The sequence below is a fragment of the Martes martes genome (assembly GCF_963455335.1).
Source record: "Martes martes genome assembly, chromosome: 2".
Taxonomy (NCBI): Eukaryota; Metazoa; Chordata; class Mammalia; order Carnivora; family Mustelidae; genus Martes; species Martes martes.
Genome location: NC_137889.1, coordinates 86,749,333 through 86,769,001, shown reverse-complemented (window position 1 = coordinate 86,769,001; position 19,669 = coordinate 86,749,333). Strand labels below are relative to the sequence as shown.

General features: G+C 37.5%; 1 protein-coding gene across 2 annotated transcripts in view; it reads left to right on the top strand.

Annotated features, from left to right (window-relative positions):
- WDFY3 (WD repeat and FYVE domain containing 3) overlaps nt 1-19,669 on the top strand; it is a gene marked incomplete at its 5' end in the record, with an annotated part of 176,668 nt that overhangs the window by 89,500 nt on the left and 67,499 nt on the right. For both annotated transcript variants that reach the window (XM_080796083.1, XM_080796084.1), the window contains 7 exons: nt 1,487-1,581; nt 5,283-5,403; nt 5,622-5,839; nt 9,565-9,800; nt 10,976-11,110; nt 13,732-13,911; nt 15,271-15,504. In XM_080796083.1, the coding sequence (XP_080652209.1) occupies nt 1,487-1,581; nt 5,283-5,403; nt 5,622-5,839; nt 9,565-9,800; nt 10,976-11,110; nt 13,732-13,911; nt 15,271-15,504 (1,219 nt within the window). The remainder of the gene's footprint in view (nt 1-1,486; nt 1,582-5,282; nt 5,404-5,621; nt 5,840-9,564; nt 9,801-10,975; nt 11,111-13,731; nt 13,912-15,270; nt 15,505-19,669) is intronic.

Below are 19,669 nucleotides of genomic sequence, written 5' to 3'. Positions count from 1 at the left end.
TTATCTGTCTGTATATTCACTAAAAGTACCAATGAGATGAAAGTGCATGAGACAAATGTAACTGATTATTATGCCTGTGTAATACCTGTAATGTTAATATTCAGCATATTTGTAAGGCACAAAAAATATGCATGTCTCATGGTCTTGTCTTTATACAGCAAAACCAGTTGTTGCCACTGGTGAGTAAGAGAATATGTAGGACTGAGCCCAATAAGATTTTTGTCCTAGACATAAAAGTGTTCAGTATAGGAATTCTTGGTTCATCTTCCCCCAGCCCTGCTACTTCTGAAGTATATGTGCACACATACGCATACCCCCTATTGTGGGCATACCATCTCTTTTGTGTATTTATTCTTGATCATCCAAACAGATGGTGATGTTTTATTTTTGTATATTCAACCTTTTATATGATTGATTATTTTGCTGCTAATGAGAAATGGCTGAAGGCATATTTGTGGATGGTCTGTAGAATAATTTTAATATCTACATAGTAATTCCCATTTTAACTGAAAATGGAAGGAGAACGCTCCTTAACCAAAGTATTTTTTCCAAGTAGAGAATTGGTTAAACTCAGTTTGACCACTTTTCATGTCATTTCCCGGATATCCAGGTGAAATCACTCCTACTGATTAGAATGTTCCCACTAGACTAATCTCTAATCTGTGTAGCATGTAAATCACTCAGTTTTATATTCACTGACCCTGAAGATATTTTTGTAACATGGCAACAGATTTAAAACTGGAGTTTAAAAATTCTTGTTATTTAACAATTTTGTTTAAATCTTTTTTTTTTTTTTAAGATTTTATTTATTTATTTGACAGACAGAGATCACAGGTAGGCAGAGAGGCAGGCAGAGAGAGAGAGAGGAGGAAGCAGGCTCCCCGCTGAGCAGAGAGCCCGATGCGGGACTCGATCCCAGGACCCTGGGATCATGACCTGAGCCGAAAGCAGAGGCTTTAACCCACTGAGCCACCCAGGTTCCCAATTTTGTTTAAATCTTATTCTGGGAATATAATGATCACTTTCCTAAAATTAACACTGAAACCTATCAAATTTTTGGTTTTATCTACTTTATCAATTGAGAAACTAAAACCCAGAGAGGTTAAGCTACTTGCATCAGGTAATGAGATTAAAAACAGAGCCAAAACCCAAGTTCTTCATTACTAGGCTACAGTGGATCCGTACAGAAAAATGTTAGGACGTTTTGATTTGGATCATACTGTTTGGCTCTTAAAAATACATTAAAGGACTCATATTTCTGAAGAAATATTTTGCCCTATGTTTTAAAAGATTGTAACATATAACGTTAATTGCAATGATCCTAGGGGATGTAAAATTAATACAGTCATTTAAAGGTGTGTAAAAAATTAGTTAAAACAGGAAGTAGTATTTTTTCATTTCTTTGTGTTTTGTTTCTTTATATTTTTGTTTGTTTGTTTTGGGGAAAGAGAAACCTAAAACTGTAACTTTTTTCTTGTATTTAAAGGTTTGGCCAGTTTATTTCTTCCACTTTACCAACGTTCGCAGTTTGTGAGAAATTTGTAGTTATGGAAATAAACAATGAAGAGAAGCTTGATACTGGTAAGTCAAGTCTGGAACTTGGAAACTAATTTCTATGCCTTGTTTTCTGGCACAATTTAGAATTATGTGTGATTTTATTATATTACTTTTCTCCTTACATTACTTTTCATGGTCTTTCATAGATGTATTTGTCATAAGTCAAGCCTGTAAAGTATACAGAAATACAGAATTACCTATCTAATTTAATAGGTTGTTAATTTTGCTTAAAAAACTAAAATCTTTCCTGGAGGTGGGTAGAGATGGGTGAAGTAAGGGGGATTAAGAGTAGACTTACCTTGATGAGCACTGAGAACGTGTGTAGAATTGTTGAATCATTGTACACCTGATACCAATAAAATACTGGATGTTAATTTTATGTAAATTTGAAAACAAAAAGCCTCTTAAGGCAGTAAAAATAGAGAAGTCACGGGGATGAAAGGTACAGTGTAGGGAATATAGCTAGTGGTATTATAGTAGTGTATATAGTGACAGATGTAGCTACACATGTGGTTGAACATAGCATAACATGTAGTTGTAAAATCACTGTGTAAAAAAATTAAAAATGGAAAAACATTAAATCTTTTCTATCATACAGGATTCATAGCAGGTTTCCTTTAAAGTAACAAACTATTCTGTGTGATTTTTGAACACTGATTAATTTTTTAAAATACATCTCTTCAGAAACAGTTGCTATTATGAATTATATGTATGTAACTTACTTTCATTTTCCTGTTAAATATTTAGTGGTCACTTAGAGAAAAAGCATTTTACTAGAATCATTTTATGTAAGTATAAAATAAAAATAGTTTCACAATTTGTGGGATACGGGGCCCATGACAGCCGCTTTTTTTTTTTTTTATAAGGTTTATTTATTTGAGAGAGAGAGAAAGAAAGAGAGACCATAAGCAGGGGATGGAGCAGAGTGGGAGGGAGAAAGAGAATCTCAAGCAGACTCCCGGCCGAGAGTGCAGCCTGATGACATGGGGCTCAGTCCCCAGGCACTGAACTCATGGTCTGAGACAAAATCAAAAGTTGACTCAACTGACTTTTTTTTTTTTTTCCAACCTTTCTTGTTTGCTACATGTTTTCCCCACCTCTTCTATATTTTTCCTTTTGTGTGTTCTAAGATAGGGGATTTGTTTGGAAAGCATTGAAAGAACCTTTTAGATTGACTTGTAATGAAATTCACAATATCTTATATTTGCAAGCATTATTTCCATTATTATCCTGTTACTTTATTCCAAACTGGTATCATATAAATGACTTCCTTTAGACCACTGTCCACCTGGACAAGTGAAAAATAATACTGTTGAATCAGTGCCTCACAGAGGTGTTCTCCTTGCTAGCTATCCCATCTGGAGCACAGCCTCTCTATGGTGCTTCATGAATAAGAAGAGAAAGTGTTGTATTCATGTTTTTTGAAAGAGAACCTAAGATTTGGGAGCCTCTGAATTCCTGCAGATTATAGCAGAACGTAAGGCTGCTGCTGACCACTCACTTACATGAGCCTGCTCATTTGTAACAATGTTGGTATTTCTTCAGTAAAGCAAATTAGCAGTGGACAGATAGCATGAAGATAAAAACGTATAACATTTACTGAGCACTTAGTATCTGACATGCACTGTTTAAGTGCTTCTTATATTCTTGTAACAATCCTGTGAGATAGGTATTATTGCTATCCTAGTTTTACAAGGGAAGAAACTAAGGCCTAGAAAGATTTAAGTAAAATAAATTTACCTGAGATCATGCTACTTGCATTTGAACGCAGGTAATCCAAAACAACATTATAAGCTTTTTAACCACTGTGTTTTAACCACTGTTTTAAATGCATACAGTAGATGCAAGGATTATTTCTTAGCTCTGAATTAATTAATATAAGCCAAGTAAGTAAGTATTAGCAAAAGTCCTTTAAAAATCTTCAGAAATATGTAATGTTTATTTCAAGTATAAAAAGATATAGAGAAAAATATGTAATGTTTATTTCAAGTATAAAAAAGACGTAGAGAAAAATATTTCTCTAGTCTCCATATTTCTTGCTAGCTGTTGAATTCAGTGAGCACAACTAGTATAAAATTTTCTTTGAGGGGCGCCTGAGTGGCTCAGTGGGTTAAGCCTCTGCCTTCAGCTCAGGTCATGGTCTCAGGGTCCTAGAATCGAGCCCCGCATCAGGCTCTCTGCTCATCGGGGAGCCTGCTTCCCCCTCTCTTTCTCTGCCTGCCTCTCTGCCTGCTTGTGATCTCTCTCTGTCAAATAAATAAATAAAATATTTTTTTAAAAAATTTTCTTTGAGACGAGTACAGTAGTGGAGATGTATAAATTGCTAAGTTTTCTGTTATCTACCAAGTTAGATAACAGAAGTTATCTGTTAATTACCAAGTTAATTAGACTAGTATTCTCATCACTTCATTGTCAGAAGTTCATTCCTGGTCTTGTTAGTATAGGATATTTGCTATTTATTTGATACGGACTGTATTAACTATACTATGATGTTCTAAAAAATTCAAACCATAGTTTTGTTGGTTTTGTTTTTTTTTTTTGAAGTTGTTTATACACCATTCAGGATATACCTACAAAAAAGAAAATGACTTGAATAATAATGCTGAACAGCAATATCGTAATCAGTGCAAAATAAAATAGCATAAAAGAGTGGTGCAGTGTGGAAGAAAACATCAGTCTAAGGGGGAAGAAGTTAAGCTGGAAATTCAGAGTTTATTGTTTTACGTTATATTTGAAAATTATGGGAAACAAAACTGACAGAAAACTAGATATTAGTCTAAGGAGAATTTTTTGTTTCTGTGTGGATCGTCATTTTACTGAAAAAAAATTGAAAAAGAAATAATTGAAAGGAAGTAATCTTCATCTCAATTTAGGTTGTATGGTATGTGTTTTAATAAAACAGTTTATAAAATACCTCCTAGAAGAGAAGAGAATCTTGAGCTCCTCTTGATAACCTTGAAGCACCCTTCCCAATAATTAGGCACAAAATTAGCCATTTAAAAGACAGTGTTTAAAGATAAAAAGAATCCCTTGCCCAAACAAGTAAAAGCAAATGACCATAGTAAGTCAAAGTTTAGCCTGAGCTTTAATTCTAGGTAAAGGAAGGCATGGGGATTGTGACTTACCAAGCCTTCGTCCATCATGTCAGGCCTGGGCCTCAACCATTGGCCCATAGATACCCAGTCCTGTGTGCTTCCAGCACTGTTCATTGAGAACCATAAGCTTTCTGTTTTCCTCCCTTTCTTTTCCAATTTCTCTGTGCGTTTGTGTGCCTTTATCTTTTATGCTATTTAATTCTAAGTCTCCTTTATATATTACATTTATTGAATATTCTGTGCTTCCTATTTTTTTCATTTTTAAATCTGGTAAATTTAACTATTTATATCCTTCAAAATGAAACTGGAAGTTAAGGATTTGGATTGTTATTTTTATCCATGTGACTACTTTGACTCTTTTGGTGGGGGGACAGTTAAATATTATATAAAAAAGAGTTTACAACCTTTTATTACTTGTTTAGACAATGTCAAATATAAATGAACAATTTTCAGGATTCTAAAGAGAAGTAAATGAATGGATCCTTTTGCTTGTCCACTTTAGTGGAAAGTACTCCTGGAGAAAATGTTTTCTAAAAGATGTATTTTTCAGTGAGATTTCCTAGGACTACGTTGTATATTTTACACTGGCTTATCTACTAAGGCAATTTAATGTATATATTTTCATTGTAGGAACTGAAGAAGAGTTTGGAGGTCTTGTATCTGCTAATCTTATACTTTTGAGGAATAGACTTCTAGATATCTTGCTAAAACTAGTTTACACATCTAAAGAAAAGACAAGCATTAATTTGCAGTAAGTAAAATTTTCTTAGAATTGATGGTACAGGTGCTAATACTAGTTAATTCATAGTAGAGAAAAAAGAATTGCTATTGACTTTTAATAGATTTTTTGAATCCTTCAATTTATAATATCTTGAGAACAAAACTAGTCTTATTTTTTAAAATTTTGAGTCCTAACCCTTGAAATTAATGTTCTGTTTTTGCCTTCTTAATTCATCTGCCTTTAAATAGAGCTTGTGAAGAACTGGTCAGGACACTGGGTTTTGACTGGATTATGATGTTTATGGAAGAACACTTGCATTCCACCACAGTTACGGCAGCCATGAGGATTCTTGTTGTGCTACTGAGTAATCAGTCTATCCTCATCAAGTTTAAGGAAGGACTCAGCGGTGGAGGGTGGCTGGAACAGACAGATTCTGTCTTAACTAATAAGATCGGAACTGTATTAGGTATGGGACTTAACATCAGCTGCTTTAAAATAAGCTCTCTTGTACTCTTGTCTTTCGTTTTGTTTTTAAATCTTATCAAAGCTTATACTCTTAAATTTATCTGACAATCATTAAGAATCATGAATATTTTAAAAAGATTTTATTTATTTGAGAGAGAACAAGTGAGAGGGGAGAGGAAGAAGCATAAGCAGACTCTGACTGAGCAAGGAGCCCAATGTGGGGCTCCATCCCAGGACCCCGAGATCATGACTTGAGCTGAAGTCAGATGCTTAACTGACTGAGCCATCCAGATGCCCCAGAGTCATGAATTTTAGTGAATGAACAAATGAATAAAAAGCTTAGCTTCAAATTTGGCTTTTTAAATTACAAAGCAAATGGAAGGCAGACACAGGATATTACAGAGTGAAAACTAAGGGAATTCCTTACAATCCTTTTGTTTTGTAGTTTCCTTTCTGATCTATAACTAGGTAGTTAGCAAATTATCAAAACTAAATTAATAGTAATCAGTATTTTTCATGCTATATCTGTGCCAGTTACTAGATATTTTCATTTTCATCCATTAACTTATTTTCACAGTAGTCCATGAGATAGAAATAACTATCATATCCATTTTAGAGATGAGAAAACCGAGGCATAGGGATGAAGTCACTTGTCAGCTAGGAAGTGTCAAAAATTGAATCCAGGTCGATTAGATCTAAAGCCCTGCTTTTAATAGTTACATTATATTGCTTCTCAAATATTTAAGCTTGAAGTTTTAGCCAAAGTTCCCTATTGTCTGCTTGCTGGTTCTATGCAGTTTTCAACATGGAACTGAGCATTTAAGTAATATTAGAAAATTACAGTTTCCTATGTTAGAGAGTCACTTGAATTGCTGTATTTCTGTTTATATTAATGATCTTATTTTGGAACTATATATATTTAAAATAATGTTTTTATTGAAAATTCTAGGCATTCAATTCTTATTGTTTTTAAATCAAGTATTTAAAAAATATATTTGTCTTTATAATATGTTTTAAAATCATGTGTAATTGTATTCTAGAATAAGCATCAAGAATACATGTTTGCCCTTGTCAATTAGGGATCCAAATTGAATATGTAATTTATCTCTTAAAAAAAAACTGCAAAAGCGTCAATACCTAGGTGCTACCTGCACTGCTTTTTCAAATATCAAAGAAAATGATAGGAAGACAATGTTTACAAAGATTCTTTTGTTATTTCATATTGGAAAGTGTCTGAAGAAACTTTGTAATGAAGAAAAGAATTCACTGTGAAATGATTTCTCAAGAAAATTGTTGACTTTAAAATACGTATTCTAAAGTATCATTATATATACTTTTATGATCCAAAAAAAAAAAAAATCACTATTTTGCATCGACCCTAGGAGAGGGATATAGCCTACAAATGTTACTGCTATGAACAGTTTGGTAGCAAGAGATTTCATTTATTGACCTTAATGGTAGTCGCTAGGAGAGTGAGCCGGGAATGTGAGTACTGCTGAGTGTGACAGTTCTGAGTGCCAGGTGACAGCCCCGCTTCTCATCGAACATCAAAACCACAGTGGTGAGAACACCTAAGACTCCTATAGCACAGTGTGATTTGCCAAAGTCTTTTAACATGTGTCGTCTCATTTGGGCTTCATGATTCTGGAGACAGGTATATATTTTATAGATATAAGTTATACTTTATAGACAACCTATTAATTTCTCTAATTAGGAAAGTAAGACTGTTAAATGCATAAGGTTTCTGAACACAATAGTAATAGAGTCTAAGTAACTATCTTCTCAGTGTTAATCCCCTTTTCTTTTGTCTGTCCTGTATCACTTCAGTAACATCAGAAAAGGGTGCTTTTCCACATCTGATCTTAGAATTTACTTGTCCTTCATTGTTACCTGCTTAGAAATTACATATGCTGCTCTCATTCTAAAAGAGAAATCTAAGAATTTAAGTTTAATTTAAATTTGATTCAGTTTAATTTTCCCTGAGTACCTCTGTGATAACACACATATATGTGTTTGTATACATACATATATATATCTCATATAATTTGATTCTGTTTCTCTTTGATGTGATGAGCAACCTAATGTCTTTGAGTGTTTTATTCACATTTATTAGTTTTTGTCAAATTTTTCTTTATAAGATATCTTCCATGTAGCTGTTACTTGAATCTAAATTAAGGCTTAATTGTTAGTAACATACTAAGTATTCTTAAGATTAATTATAGGGAAAAATAGAGTGTGAGAATTTAGAAAGGAAAATAAATGCTTGTACTGGTTTTCATTTAGGATGTGTAATTTATTCAAAATTTATTTTCCTGTTTAATGTATAAAATACTACTTTATGTCCTTTGACTTCTTAAAGCTCAAGACTTTTTTATACTGATAACTTCACTTAGAATTCACTATAAGCAAAAATCATCAGTGTCCTAATGCAGCCAGTCTTTCAGAAATGTGGCAATGTCATTAGGAAGGCCAAGGGGGACAGTCCAACTTTATAAACTCTGATATAGAGACATCAGGCCCAAGTCCCAGTGCCACCACTCTTCAACGTGGTGACTGAACAGATTGCCCATTTTCCATGTTATGAAAAGGATCATAGCAACTTCTGACTCACACATTCATTGTGTTTAAGAAATGAGATAATGAAAGAGGCTGGTAAATTGCTATATAATTTTTTAATTAGAACATACTTGAGAAGATTAATTCACATCACGCTAAGCAATTGGTTAGGATGAAATCATTAAAAAGCTAGCTAGACACAAATTTCTGTTTTATTATTTTAAATAGTAGCAAGTATGTGCTCACTTCATCCTAGAAAAAACAAATAGGGAGAAAAAAATGAATATTCATTTGAAATAAAAATTGCTTCAGAGTAAAAATCAACCCTTCTTCTCTTGGTTGCTGTTCATACAAGTTTTACATTGAAACTCTGGCCAACATTTTATTCTGTGCTTAGTGCTGCACTAGGTTTGGGGAGGTGAAAGAACTGAATGTTCGAGTTGTATCCTGATAAGTTATATAATGGGGGAGCAGGAGTGATGGAAAGGCTGATGCTGTGTAAGCCACATCAGTCCCCACTGACCATCTCCTAGTCAGACTGTTTCTAGGAAGAAGCCTGCCTGTGTGAATAGCCCCAGTCACAGCAGGCTCCCATTTGCTGTCCCAGCACCGGGCAGCTTCCCAACAGAACTACAGATCATGTTGTGAGGAAAGATTATTGTGCTTATTTATTTCGTCTTGTCTCAAAACTTGTAGATAATTTACAGTTAACTAGTTTAACAGGATCCAGACAAATGACATATATTAACTAAATATAGTTAATTACATTTATCCACTAAATATGATGACAGCAATTTTAGTTTTTTAAGATACATTGTTGTAGCATCCTACATTTGGCTATGTTTTGAATTTTACTTTATTCTTAGGGAAAATTTGAGCTCATTTGAGGGTGTTCTTTGAATGTGTAAAATTTATCTTACCTCTTGTATCTGATTGTCTCAGGTATTTTTCAAGACCTGTATTCTAAGAGACAGGCTTGCTGAAATCAGAGATAGTAAGAGAACTTTTACCTGGAAGATTAATTCAACAATGGAATAGTTAATTGCCTGTATTAATGTGGATGTTCTGGAGAGAAATGTCACATATACTGAATTACTCCTTTCTTTGTTAATACAGCATGGCAATCGATTATTCATTTTGTACTTACTGTTACATTTCCTCTCCTCTTAGGATTCAATGTGGGCAGGAGTGCTGGCGGGAGATCGACGGTCAGGGAGATTAACCGGGATGCTTGTCATTTTCCTGGTTTCCCAGTTCTTCAGTCATTCCTTCCTAAACACACTAATGTCCCTGCTCTCTATTTTCTCCTCATGGCATTGTTTCTGCAGCAGCCAGTTAGTGAGCTGCCTGAGAACCTGCAGGTCAGTGTGCCTGTCATCAGCAGCCGATGTAAGCAGGGTTGCCAGGTAGGAATTATCTAGTAAGGCGTAAGCGTAATTCTATGTGCCGGAAAATCGCCGTGTGGTGATGGGTTACTCACAGTAAAACCAAAGGGATTCCATCCCTTCCTCACATTTAGAGTTTGATTTGGGAAGAAAAATCTGAGGATACTATAGAAAACTTTCATGAAAAGAAGTCCTTTATCTCTGTTTTTTTTTTTTTTTTAATTACTCTGTATGATGGGTGGTATTTGAATGGTGGTATTTGAAGGGTGATTTGAAGAATTTGAGTTACATGATTTTATCTAGAAGTATAATGTCATTTCTGTAGAACTGAAAATAAAGACAGTGGTGTGTATACCATGAATTAATTGGATAGGATTCTTAGTGCAAGTTCTGATTACAAAAATGTCTTTGATTTCTTAATGATAGATAACATCCACTTTAGGAAAAAAACACTAAGGCTTTATTGTGGATAGCTGTATTGAGCTTATGTTTGTGGCACTGTGAGGAGTTAGGAATTCAGATTTGACTCAACTATTAGTATCCTAATGCCAAATGCTAATTCAGATCAGTTCTAGTAATTGACAGAAACTTTTACATGAAAACAAAGTCTGTATGTACCCTTACATTAAGTCAGGCTTCAGATTCAGGCTTAACAGTTTGGTTGGTTATGTAATTTTTCAAAATAAGCATGACACCATAGTCATAAAGTGTTATATAAAACTGCTATGAATAAGTCTCCTAAACTGATTTTTATTTCATCAGATCTTATCTGTATATAACCTCAAAGTGAATTAGAATATTGCCAAGGGGGGAGGGGAGTGAGTCCCACATGCTTTTTAAAAAGATCCTGCTTAATTAAAATCATAGTTCTAAAATGTTATCTCCTGGCTAATTAGCATGTATTTTCTTTTTGTTTGTTTTCATAGAGGAAAAAAAAAAGTAGAAAGCCTTGTTTTTTGCCTAAGTACCTAAGACAGGATGATACATAGTATTCTCATTTCTTTACAAATGCGAAAATTTACAAATTTTCAGAATTTAGGAGGGAGGCATACTAGGTCTCTATCTCTCCATCATGGATCACTTTGAAAAAAAACCTCATTAGTGTCCAAGAAGTTTTCAGAATATTAGAACTTGTGAGGCTCTCTCACTGAAACAAACTGACGGCGGCTAATCTTCCTTCACTCTGATCTCTGCAGTTTGATCTAGACTCCATTTGGACGTTTATCTTCGGAGTTCCCGCCTCCAGTGGCACTGTGGTGTCTTCCATCCATAACGTGTGCACAGAAGCCGCTTTCTTGCTGCTGGGGATGCTGCGCAGCATGCTGAATTCAGTAAGTCTGCGGAGACGCCCCAGCCTGCTGGCGCCGCTTCCGGTCGTAGTGTGCTCTTTAAGACAGGGCTCCTTACGTAACGTGACTGTTCATTAAAGGCGCGGTCTCCGGAAGCTCATCCTGTGGTTTTGCTCTCTGCTGTAAGGATGGACCAAGCAGCTGATGAGACCATGGACTCTGGAGCCCTGCTCGGGTCCAGATCCCATGTCTAGTGCTTAAGACATCCTAGCCTCTGTGTGCCTGAGTTTCCTCATGAATGAAATGATCAGAGAACTGATCTTTTAGGGTTGTTGTGAGGATTTAATGGGGAGTTAGCATCTACATAAAGCACTTACAAGAGTGCCTGGTATGTAGTAAGTGATTCTTAAGTGTTAACTGATATTATTGGCGTTATGAAATGTATATTACAAAAAACTGTATATTACAAGGTATATGTGTATATAACATAAATTATAGTCTATGTCATTGCAATATGTTATTTGAACTTTGAAAATCACTTCCATTTAAAGGTGAAAAACGTATTTGTTTTTACTATTCTAATTATTTCTAACATAGATATGAAGAATTGAAAGACTAAGTGGCAAATGTATGTTTCTATTTATCCTACAGGGATACTGTGAATAATAACTTCATATGCTAACACAATTTAAGATCATATTGTAAGAGGACTTACTAACTACACTGGATTACAAGTACTAACAAACCTAATTTAGCCAAAACTATTCCTATGTCATCTTAGGAAAGAACATTACTATTGTATTCATTTAGAATGCTTTGGGACCCTTGTTTTGGCCCCTTTTCATAAACAAACATAAAAATCTAAGTTAAAAAAACTCAGTCTCTGGGCAAGTACCAGATCGGTGTTGTTCACATTATTCTCTTTTCCTTTTCCTTTTTTTTTTTTTTTAAAGATTTATTTATTTTAGAGAGGGAGTGGCAGGGGGAAGGGAGGGAGAGGAGCAGAAGGAGGAAGACAGGGCATGCCAACTCCCTGATTAGCACAGAACCCAAAGGCAGTGGCAGACTCCATGGCGGAACTTGTGACCTGAGCTGAAACCAAGAGTCAGACACTTAATGAACTGAGCCACCCAGGCGCCCCACTTTTTCCTTTTTTATCATCATTATTGTTGTTGTATTGCTCTTTCGGAAGAACACACTCCTGTGTGTCTCCTCTACTCCCAATATTCTGCTGTAACACTGCTTCACTTCTGACACTTCTGGTCACCAAATACATGGGGGGTTTTGCCACACTAGCTGGATGTCCCACAGCTCATTTCAGTTCTGATACTATCTACCTGGAGACAGCGTCAGTCCCACGATTGCCCCCTCCCCAGCACACCAGATGCCAATCTCAAGTCCACGTTTTCACCTGTGCTTCTGACTTGCCAACTATAAATTGGAGGTTCCTGCAACTCGGGAAAGCATTTTACGTCCTAGATTACCAGTTTATTATAAACGGCTCTGACTCAGCAATAGCCAGTTGGAAGACATGCAGAGGGTGAGGTATGGGGAAGGGCACAGAGCTTCCACATTCTCCACCTGCCATTCTCCCAGCACCTCTGTGTGCTCACCAACCTTGCAGCTCTCCAGACCCTGTCCTAAAGCCTTTTTATGCAGGCTTCATTACATAGGCATGATCGAATCATTGGCCACTGGTGATTGAACGCAATCTCCAGCCCCTCTCCACCCCCTAGAAGTTAGGGGGTACGTAGCTGTATTTTATTTTAAATATTTTTTTAAAACATTTTATTTATTTATTATTTGAGAGAGAGAGAGAGCAGAGGAGAGGGAGATGGAGAAGCACACTCCCCGCTGAGCAGGGAGCCCGATATGGGGCTCAATCCCAGGACCCTGGGATCGTGACCTGAGCTGAGGGCAGACACTTTAACCGACTGGGCCCGCCCAGGCACCCGGGGGTGCAGAGCGTTAGTGCTGGAAGTTCCAACCCCCTGATGATGTGGTTGGTTCCCCTAGCAAGCCTCCATCTTTCGGGGCTTTCCAAAAGTCTTAGCATTAACGTGATCTCAGCTGTGGTTGAAGGCCTTTGTTATGATTAAGGGAAGACACCCCTTATGGCTCTTCTTGCTTAGGAAATTCTGAGGGTTTTAGTAGCTCTGTACCAAGAATGGGATGGGACAAAGACCAAGTATGTATTTCTTATTATAAATCATAATATCACAGTTGCATGTGGTTGAAAGCATTGCTCTTATTTTACGTATGACAGTGTGAGGCTCGGAAAGGTGGAGTAACTTCCCCATCTTTTCTGTTACTCATAACTCTCCCATGATGGAGGATGGGACAGCTTTGTGGTTAATACAGCCACTATTGGCAGCAACTATACTCATGTTCGTAATGATAAGTAATCAAAATCACTGACTCGAGTTCCTGAGCTGTGAATACATCAGTGAACAAACATCCTGTCAATTTCCAGGAGTATTGTTTTTGTCGTAGCCTATTTCTGGATTCGTTTCTGTATATTTGCTCGTGTGTGTGGTTCCTAAGTGTTCTGAACCATTGACATAATCCAGTTTTAGGAAAGTAGTGAGTAATGGGTTTTTAAAGCAATTTTTAGCAGCGTCAGTTTTTCTGACAAATTATTTCTTTTCTTGTCCCCATGACAGCCTTGGCAATCAGAAGAAGAGGGATCCTGGCTCCGGGAATATCCCGTGACCCTGATGCAGTTCTTTAGATACTTATATCACAACGTTCCCGACCTGGCTTCCATGTGGATGAGCCCTGACTTCCTGTGTGCATTAGCAGCCACCGTCTTCCCCTTCAACATTCGCCCTTACTCAGAGATGGTAGGAAAGGGGCCGGGGGTGGGGGGCTGTCAAACTGGAATTAATCTGTCCCGGTGGTTAGCAGGATTTCCTTCCAGTCTTTTAAGCTTCTGACCAAGTTGCAACCTCACCTCTCCCATTATTTTCTGGTGTCTCCTCGTTACACTGTCCTCTGCTTTCCCCTAAAATAGCAGTGAATCCTGCTTCCTGTTTCATTTATCATCCTCTTGGAAGTCCCTGGTTAATCACTCCCCTCTCCAAGTCACTGTGGACCCATTTCTTGCTTTATGTGCTCATATGTGTCGTTGTGAAATGTCGTATCCAGGTTACAGAACTCTGGTCAGACCGAAATTTGTCTCCACTTTATTTATCTCAGGAATTAGGCATCTCCTTGACTTAATCTTTACAAATTAATTATAGGAGTGGTTGTCTTTATATAAAAATGAAATCAGTATTTGTCTTTTTCGTTCAACTTTCCTTACTTTGTTCCATTTTTATTTTTTATATTCTATACTAATTTAATAGAAAATTATTAGACTGTAATCATAGGTAGTACAGGTACTTCTTCAGTCCTTTAAAACAAAGCCCCAAAGACAGTTATTACTCTATATACTTTAGAATTTCATGATATCTTCTCTTACTTCCACCACTTACTCTAGGGCCTGGAATAAACTACCTTGTTCATACTAATTTTTCTTCATGTATGAAGGTGAAAAACTCATTATGAAACTATGGGGAATTTTAGGAGAAAGACAAGTAAAACATGACTTGGCTTGTTTCTGATTTTTAAATCCTAATTTTTCTGGTAAAAACAGACCTTGGGAATTATCTCAACATCTTTTTCTTGTTAGCAGCTTATAATCTGTCTTTTGGTCCTTTTTTTTTCCTGTTGGCTCAAAATTGGCTTGATTTTGGCATTGTTTTATTTAGTTATCTGGGGTTTTTTTAATTTGCAAAAATGGATCATCCCTTAGGTGCTACCATTGTGCCAGATCTTTATCTGGGATTCTGTGACATTTGACTTCTCAGTAGGTATATTTCAATATGTAGATACAGTCATTCTCATCATTTCATTTATTTTAAGTGCAGTTATCCGCCAAGAGAGAAAATTCAACATAGAACAGATACATGGTTAGTGGCTGATCAGCTTAATATGAGAAAGAGCATGTGTTAAATAACTGTGACCTGTGGTTCCCAGTTGCTACCTTGAAATGAGAGTCGAATAAGCAAAGTGAGTTAATGTTTTGAATAGCTTGATGTGAGGTAAATGTTGAAGGAGAATACTGTTGCTGCTATAATTTGATTTTTAGGAAACATGGAAGTGAAAATATCACATAAAATCAAATATGACTAGCATGTATTTCTGCTTGATTATACCAGGTGACTGATCTTGATGATGAGGTTGGATCTCCGGCAGAAGAATTTAAAGCCTTTGCAGCAGACACAGGGATGAACAGAAGCCAGTCAGAATACTGCAACGTGGGCACAAAGACCTATCTGACCAATCACCCAGCTAAGAAGTTTGTTTTTGACTTCATGCGGGTCTTAATAATAGACAACCTCTGTCTTACTCCTGCCAGCAAGCAGACTCCACTAATTGATCTTTTGTTGGAGGTAAAGACCAAAAAAATGTATTTACATCTCTTTTGTGTAGTTTTTCTAGTTAGAACATTAAAAACCAAGCACATTTGATGCTAGATACCTTTCAGATTTCATATTCTTCTGGGTTGTACAGGCAGAACATATCACAGACTATGGGATTTTTTTTTTTTTTTTTAAATCTCAGATGTGCTACATACCCTAAGAGTTTGTTTCTATTCTTTCCATTCCCACAAGCATATCCCTAATTCAGTCCTTTATCCTCCTTTTCCTAGGCCAGGAATTGACGGACTCTTTGTGTAAAGGGCCAGATAGGAAATATTTCAAGCTGTACAGGCCATGCAGTCTCTGTTACAGCTGTTCCACTGTATCATTAGAGCCAGAAAGCAGCCATTGACCACACATAAATGAATGAGCATGGCTGTGTTTCAATAAGACTTTGTCTACCAAAACTGACATAGGCTGGACTTGGCCCATGGGCTTCAGTGTGCAAACACCTTCTCTTGACACACAGGCCTCTCCTCAGCTTATAACTCCCTACTTCCATCCCTCTTTCATATTATTGCCAAGTATTATTGCTCTAGGTGTCCTGTGCGGCTTAAGACACAGTGCGTTGCACATAGTAGGTGCTTAATATGCACTTACTTAATTTTCCTCAAGACAGAAGAGTTCTAGGTTGCTTGCTACCTTAGCTCAGACTGCTATAACAAAATACCATAGACTGGGGGGCTTAAATAACAGGTATTTATTTCCCCCAGTTCCAGAGACTGAGAAGTCTAATATTGGGACACCAGTTTGGTGAGGTTCTTGCTGTACTCTCACATGGCAGAGAGGGAGAGAGAGAGAGAGTGATAGCGAGCACACACGTACAAGCTCTGGTGTTTCTTCTTCTTACAAGGGCACTAATCGTCTCTTGGGCACTCCACCATCATGACCTCATATAAACCTGATTACCTGGTGATGGCTCTGTCTCTTAATGCCATTACATTGAGGGTTAGAGCTTCACCATATAAATTTGGGGGGACACAGACATTTAGTCCACCGTACCTGCCCATTCTCCTATTAAATGATGTGAAGCAGCTGACGCACCGGAAAATGAGCCCTCCTGGCTCTAGAAATTGGTCATCCCTGAAAACCAAATGTTTACCTAGAAAAAAATCTCAAAAGGTCATAGAAAGAGAATTTAATATATGACGAGTTGCTGTACACTCATATTCTTTCGGTCACTTCCTATAAGTGGGTCACAGAGTCAGTCCCTCCCAGGGCTCTGAAAATAAGATTCAGTAAGTGCAGAAGACTGACTGCTTGTCTCTCTGGGGAACTTCCCACAGGCTCTCAGCCATTTGGCAACTGAACCTGCACTTTCTCTGCTCCCTCTAGTGGCTAACACGGTTAACTTTTTATTTGAAACCTTAAAACCACAGGAGATACTTTATCTTACTCATGTGAAAGTATCCCCACTCAGTCAATTAAAAGAAGTTGCTAATGTAATTCAGATACCATTCATGCTGAGCATTTTAACCAGGACCACAATGTTTAATATTGGCAGGAAAATCATCATTATCATCAGTAATACATTTGGTAGAGTTTAAAAGCATGCCTGGTAGAGCTTGTCCTCATGGAAAACTTTGAGAAGCAAGATGGCTGTTATCTTAGTGGATTGGGTAGGAATTTGAAGCACTCTATGCAAAATGAGGTGGTGATCAGAACATAACAGGATAATCAAGTTCAGAAGAGTGTGTGCAAGAAAGCATAGCTGAGCCAAACAATAAAATACACATGTGTGGAATATATGGGGAGATTTATCCAGTACAGTATTTTCAGTCTTATAGGAATTCTGATAGCTATATTAGATGATACAGATTAGCTGTGTCATCTAATAGATGATATGATTGTCTTTTATCTTGGTTTTCTCTATTTTTCAATGGGAAAGTTTGATATAACATGTATTAACCTTGAATTAACATTCTCATCATTGCAGAGAGTAATTTGCCCTGCAGTGGAATTGTGTCTGGCTGTACTGGGAGGTAGGGGTGGCTAGGGTCACATTTCCGGGAGAAATAGGGAATGTCAAGATTGAAACTCCCAGGTACATTATAAACTCCTTAAATATAGTGACCACCTTTCATATGTCTTTTTTTTTTTAATTTTTTTAAAAGATTTTATTTATTTATTTGTCAGAGAGAGTGAGCACAGGCGGACAGAGTGGCAGGCAGAGGCAGAGGGAGAAGCAGGCTCCCCGCCGAGCAAGGAGCCCGATGTGGGACTCGATCCCAGGATGCTGGGACCATGACCTGAGCTGAAGGCAGCCACTCAACCAACTGAGCCATCCAGGCATCCCAACCTTTCATATGTCTTTTAATCTCTCACAGACTTAGTATGGTTGTTTGGTGTGTTCTTCTCTGTATTTTTAAATCATTTAACTATAACTGCATCCTAGCAGTTCTTCTCAAACATGAAGATATGATACCATCTAATAGGAGAGATACACACTGGCTTTTAAAAATTAACTTAATACTTTGAGGAGCTTCAACGCTACTACACAGTGTATGTACAGAATAAACAAACATACAAAGCATTTATTGCACTAGATGTCTTCCTTTTGTGTAAAAAATAAGTAGCAAGCATATGATTTTGAATATTGTGATCATGAAGTCTTTATCTCTGAAGAAGTTCAAGAAGAGAATTATCCTGTATATTTACCATTTACCTACATGAAGGATGGGGTTTGAACCAGTTCAATATATGGGAGGCAGGCCATCTTCAGTCTACAGTCATCTTCAGTCTCACTACAAGATTATCCGCTTACTTGACTAGATCTACAAAAGAATGTGTGAAATTATCTTTGTTAGGAGTTAATAAAAGTAAGATTCCCATTCATATAAGCTGACCAGAGTGTGCCACTGAGGCCAAGTACCAGGGGGACAGTGGGGCCTAATTGAAAGAGCATGGGTTTAGGAGTGAGAAATACCTGTTTTGAATTCTGGCCCTGTTATTTATTGTATAAGCATTTTCATCTCACTGAGCTCAATCCATTCTGGGGAATGATTTATATACTGTTTCCCCTGCATGATTTTTATGGGAGTTAAGTGTATGTAAATCACCAGCAAAATCTATCTTGAGAAATTAAATGTGTGCCGGTTATAGCTATGTGATTGTGGCCACTGTGAGTTCTCTTTACCCCTTCTAGTTTGCCCATCTTTCAGATGGTATAAAAATAGAACGTGTCTCTCAGGGCTGCTGTGAGGATTAAATGAGATCATATATTTATGGTTCCTAACATGGGACCTGTGGCACGGAAGACTCCCTCAGAAACTGCATTGGCCTACACTAGCGTCTCCCTGGTGGTCCTCTCTTCTCCCTACTCCCCGTGTCTGCTGTCACCACCAGGCGTCGTAGGGAGTTTACGGCCTGTGAATACCACCATGGTGGCAGGAGGCAAGCGCAAGGGAATGGATAGAAAAGGTTTTGGCTCTGCCTGCAGAAAAACTAATGAGTGTGTGCTTGTCTGATGCCACAAGTACTCTCCTGTGATCTTGGGAGTTCATGACTTTCTGTTCCAGCCATCTTCTAAGAGACCTCCCCATTCCCAGCAGTGTGCAGTCCACCCTGGCTGACCCTAGGGCAACAAACAGACCGAAAGTGGGAGAAGGGGGCAAAGAGAACTCTGACATACAGCTAAAAGGAATATTGTAGCCAGAATGAAGAAGCTCAAAATCCTCTTCTTGACGGGCTTCAGCCCATGACAAACCACAGAACACTGAAAACCTTCCTCGCAGGAGCAGCCTGCCCTCAGTGCGGGCAGCAGACGCCCAGGGCTGTCTGGCCTTGCACAGGAAGATTCTGCACGGTGTCTGCCGGCTGCAAAAAGGAGGCTGTGATTCTTTGAGTACTGGTGTTGACTGGCTTCCCTGTTTCTGTAGGGAAGACGCCTGACAGCCAGAAGCCAGAGCCGATCACAGTGCTCACTCTTATCTTCCTTCTGCCCTGAACTCATCCCAGTTACCTGGTATAGCCAATCAGGTTTATTTAAAAGATGGCTGAGGAGACAGTAGCAGAGTTGCTCATGTGCATTTGTTAACTTCAATATGGAGACTTTTAGTAAAGCTGGGAGAGTATGGTATAGCAAGCAGGTAAAGCCATGAACTTTTGCCATCAGAGAAACTGAGGTTTGAATCCT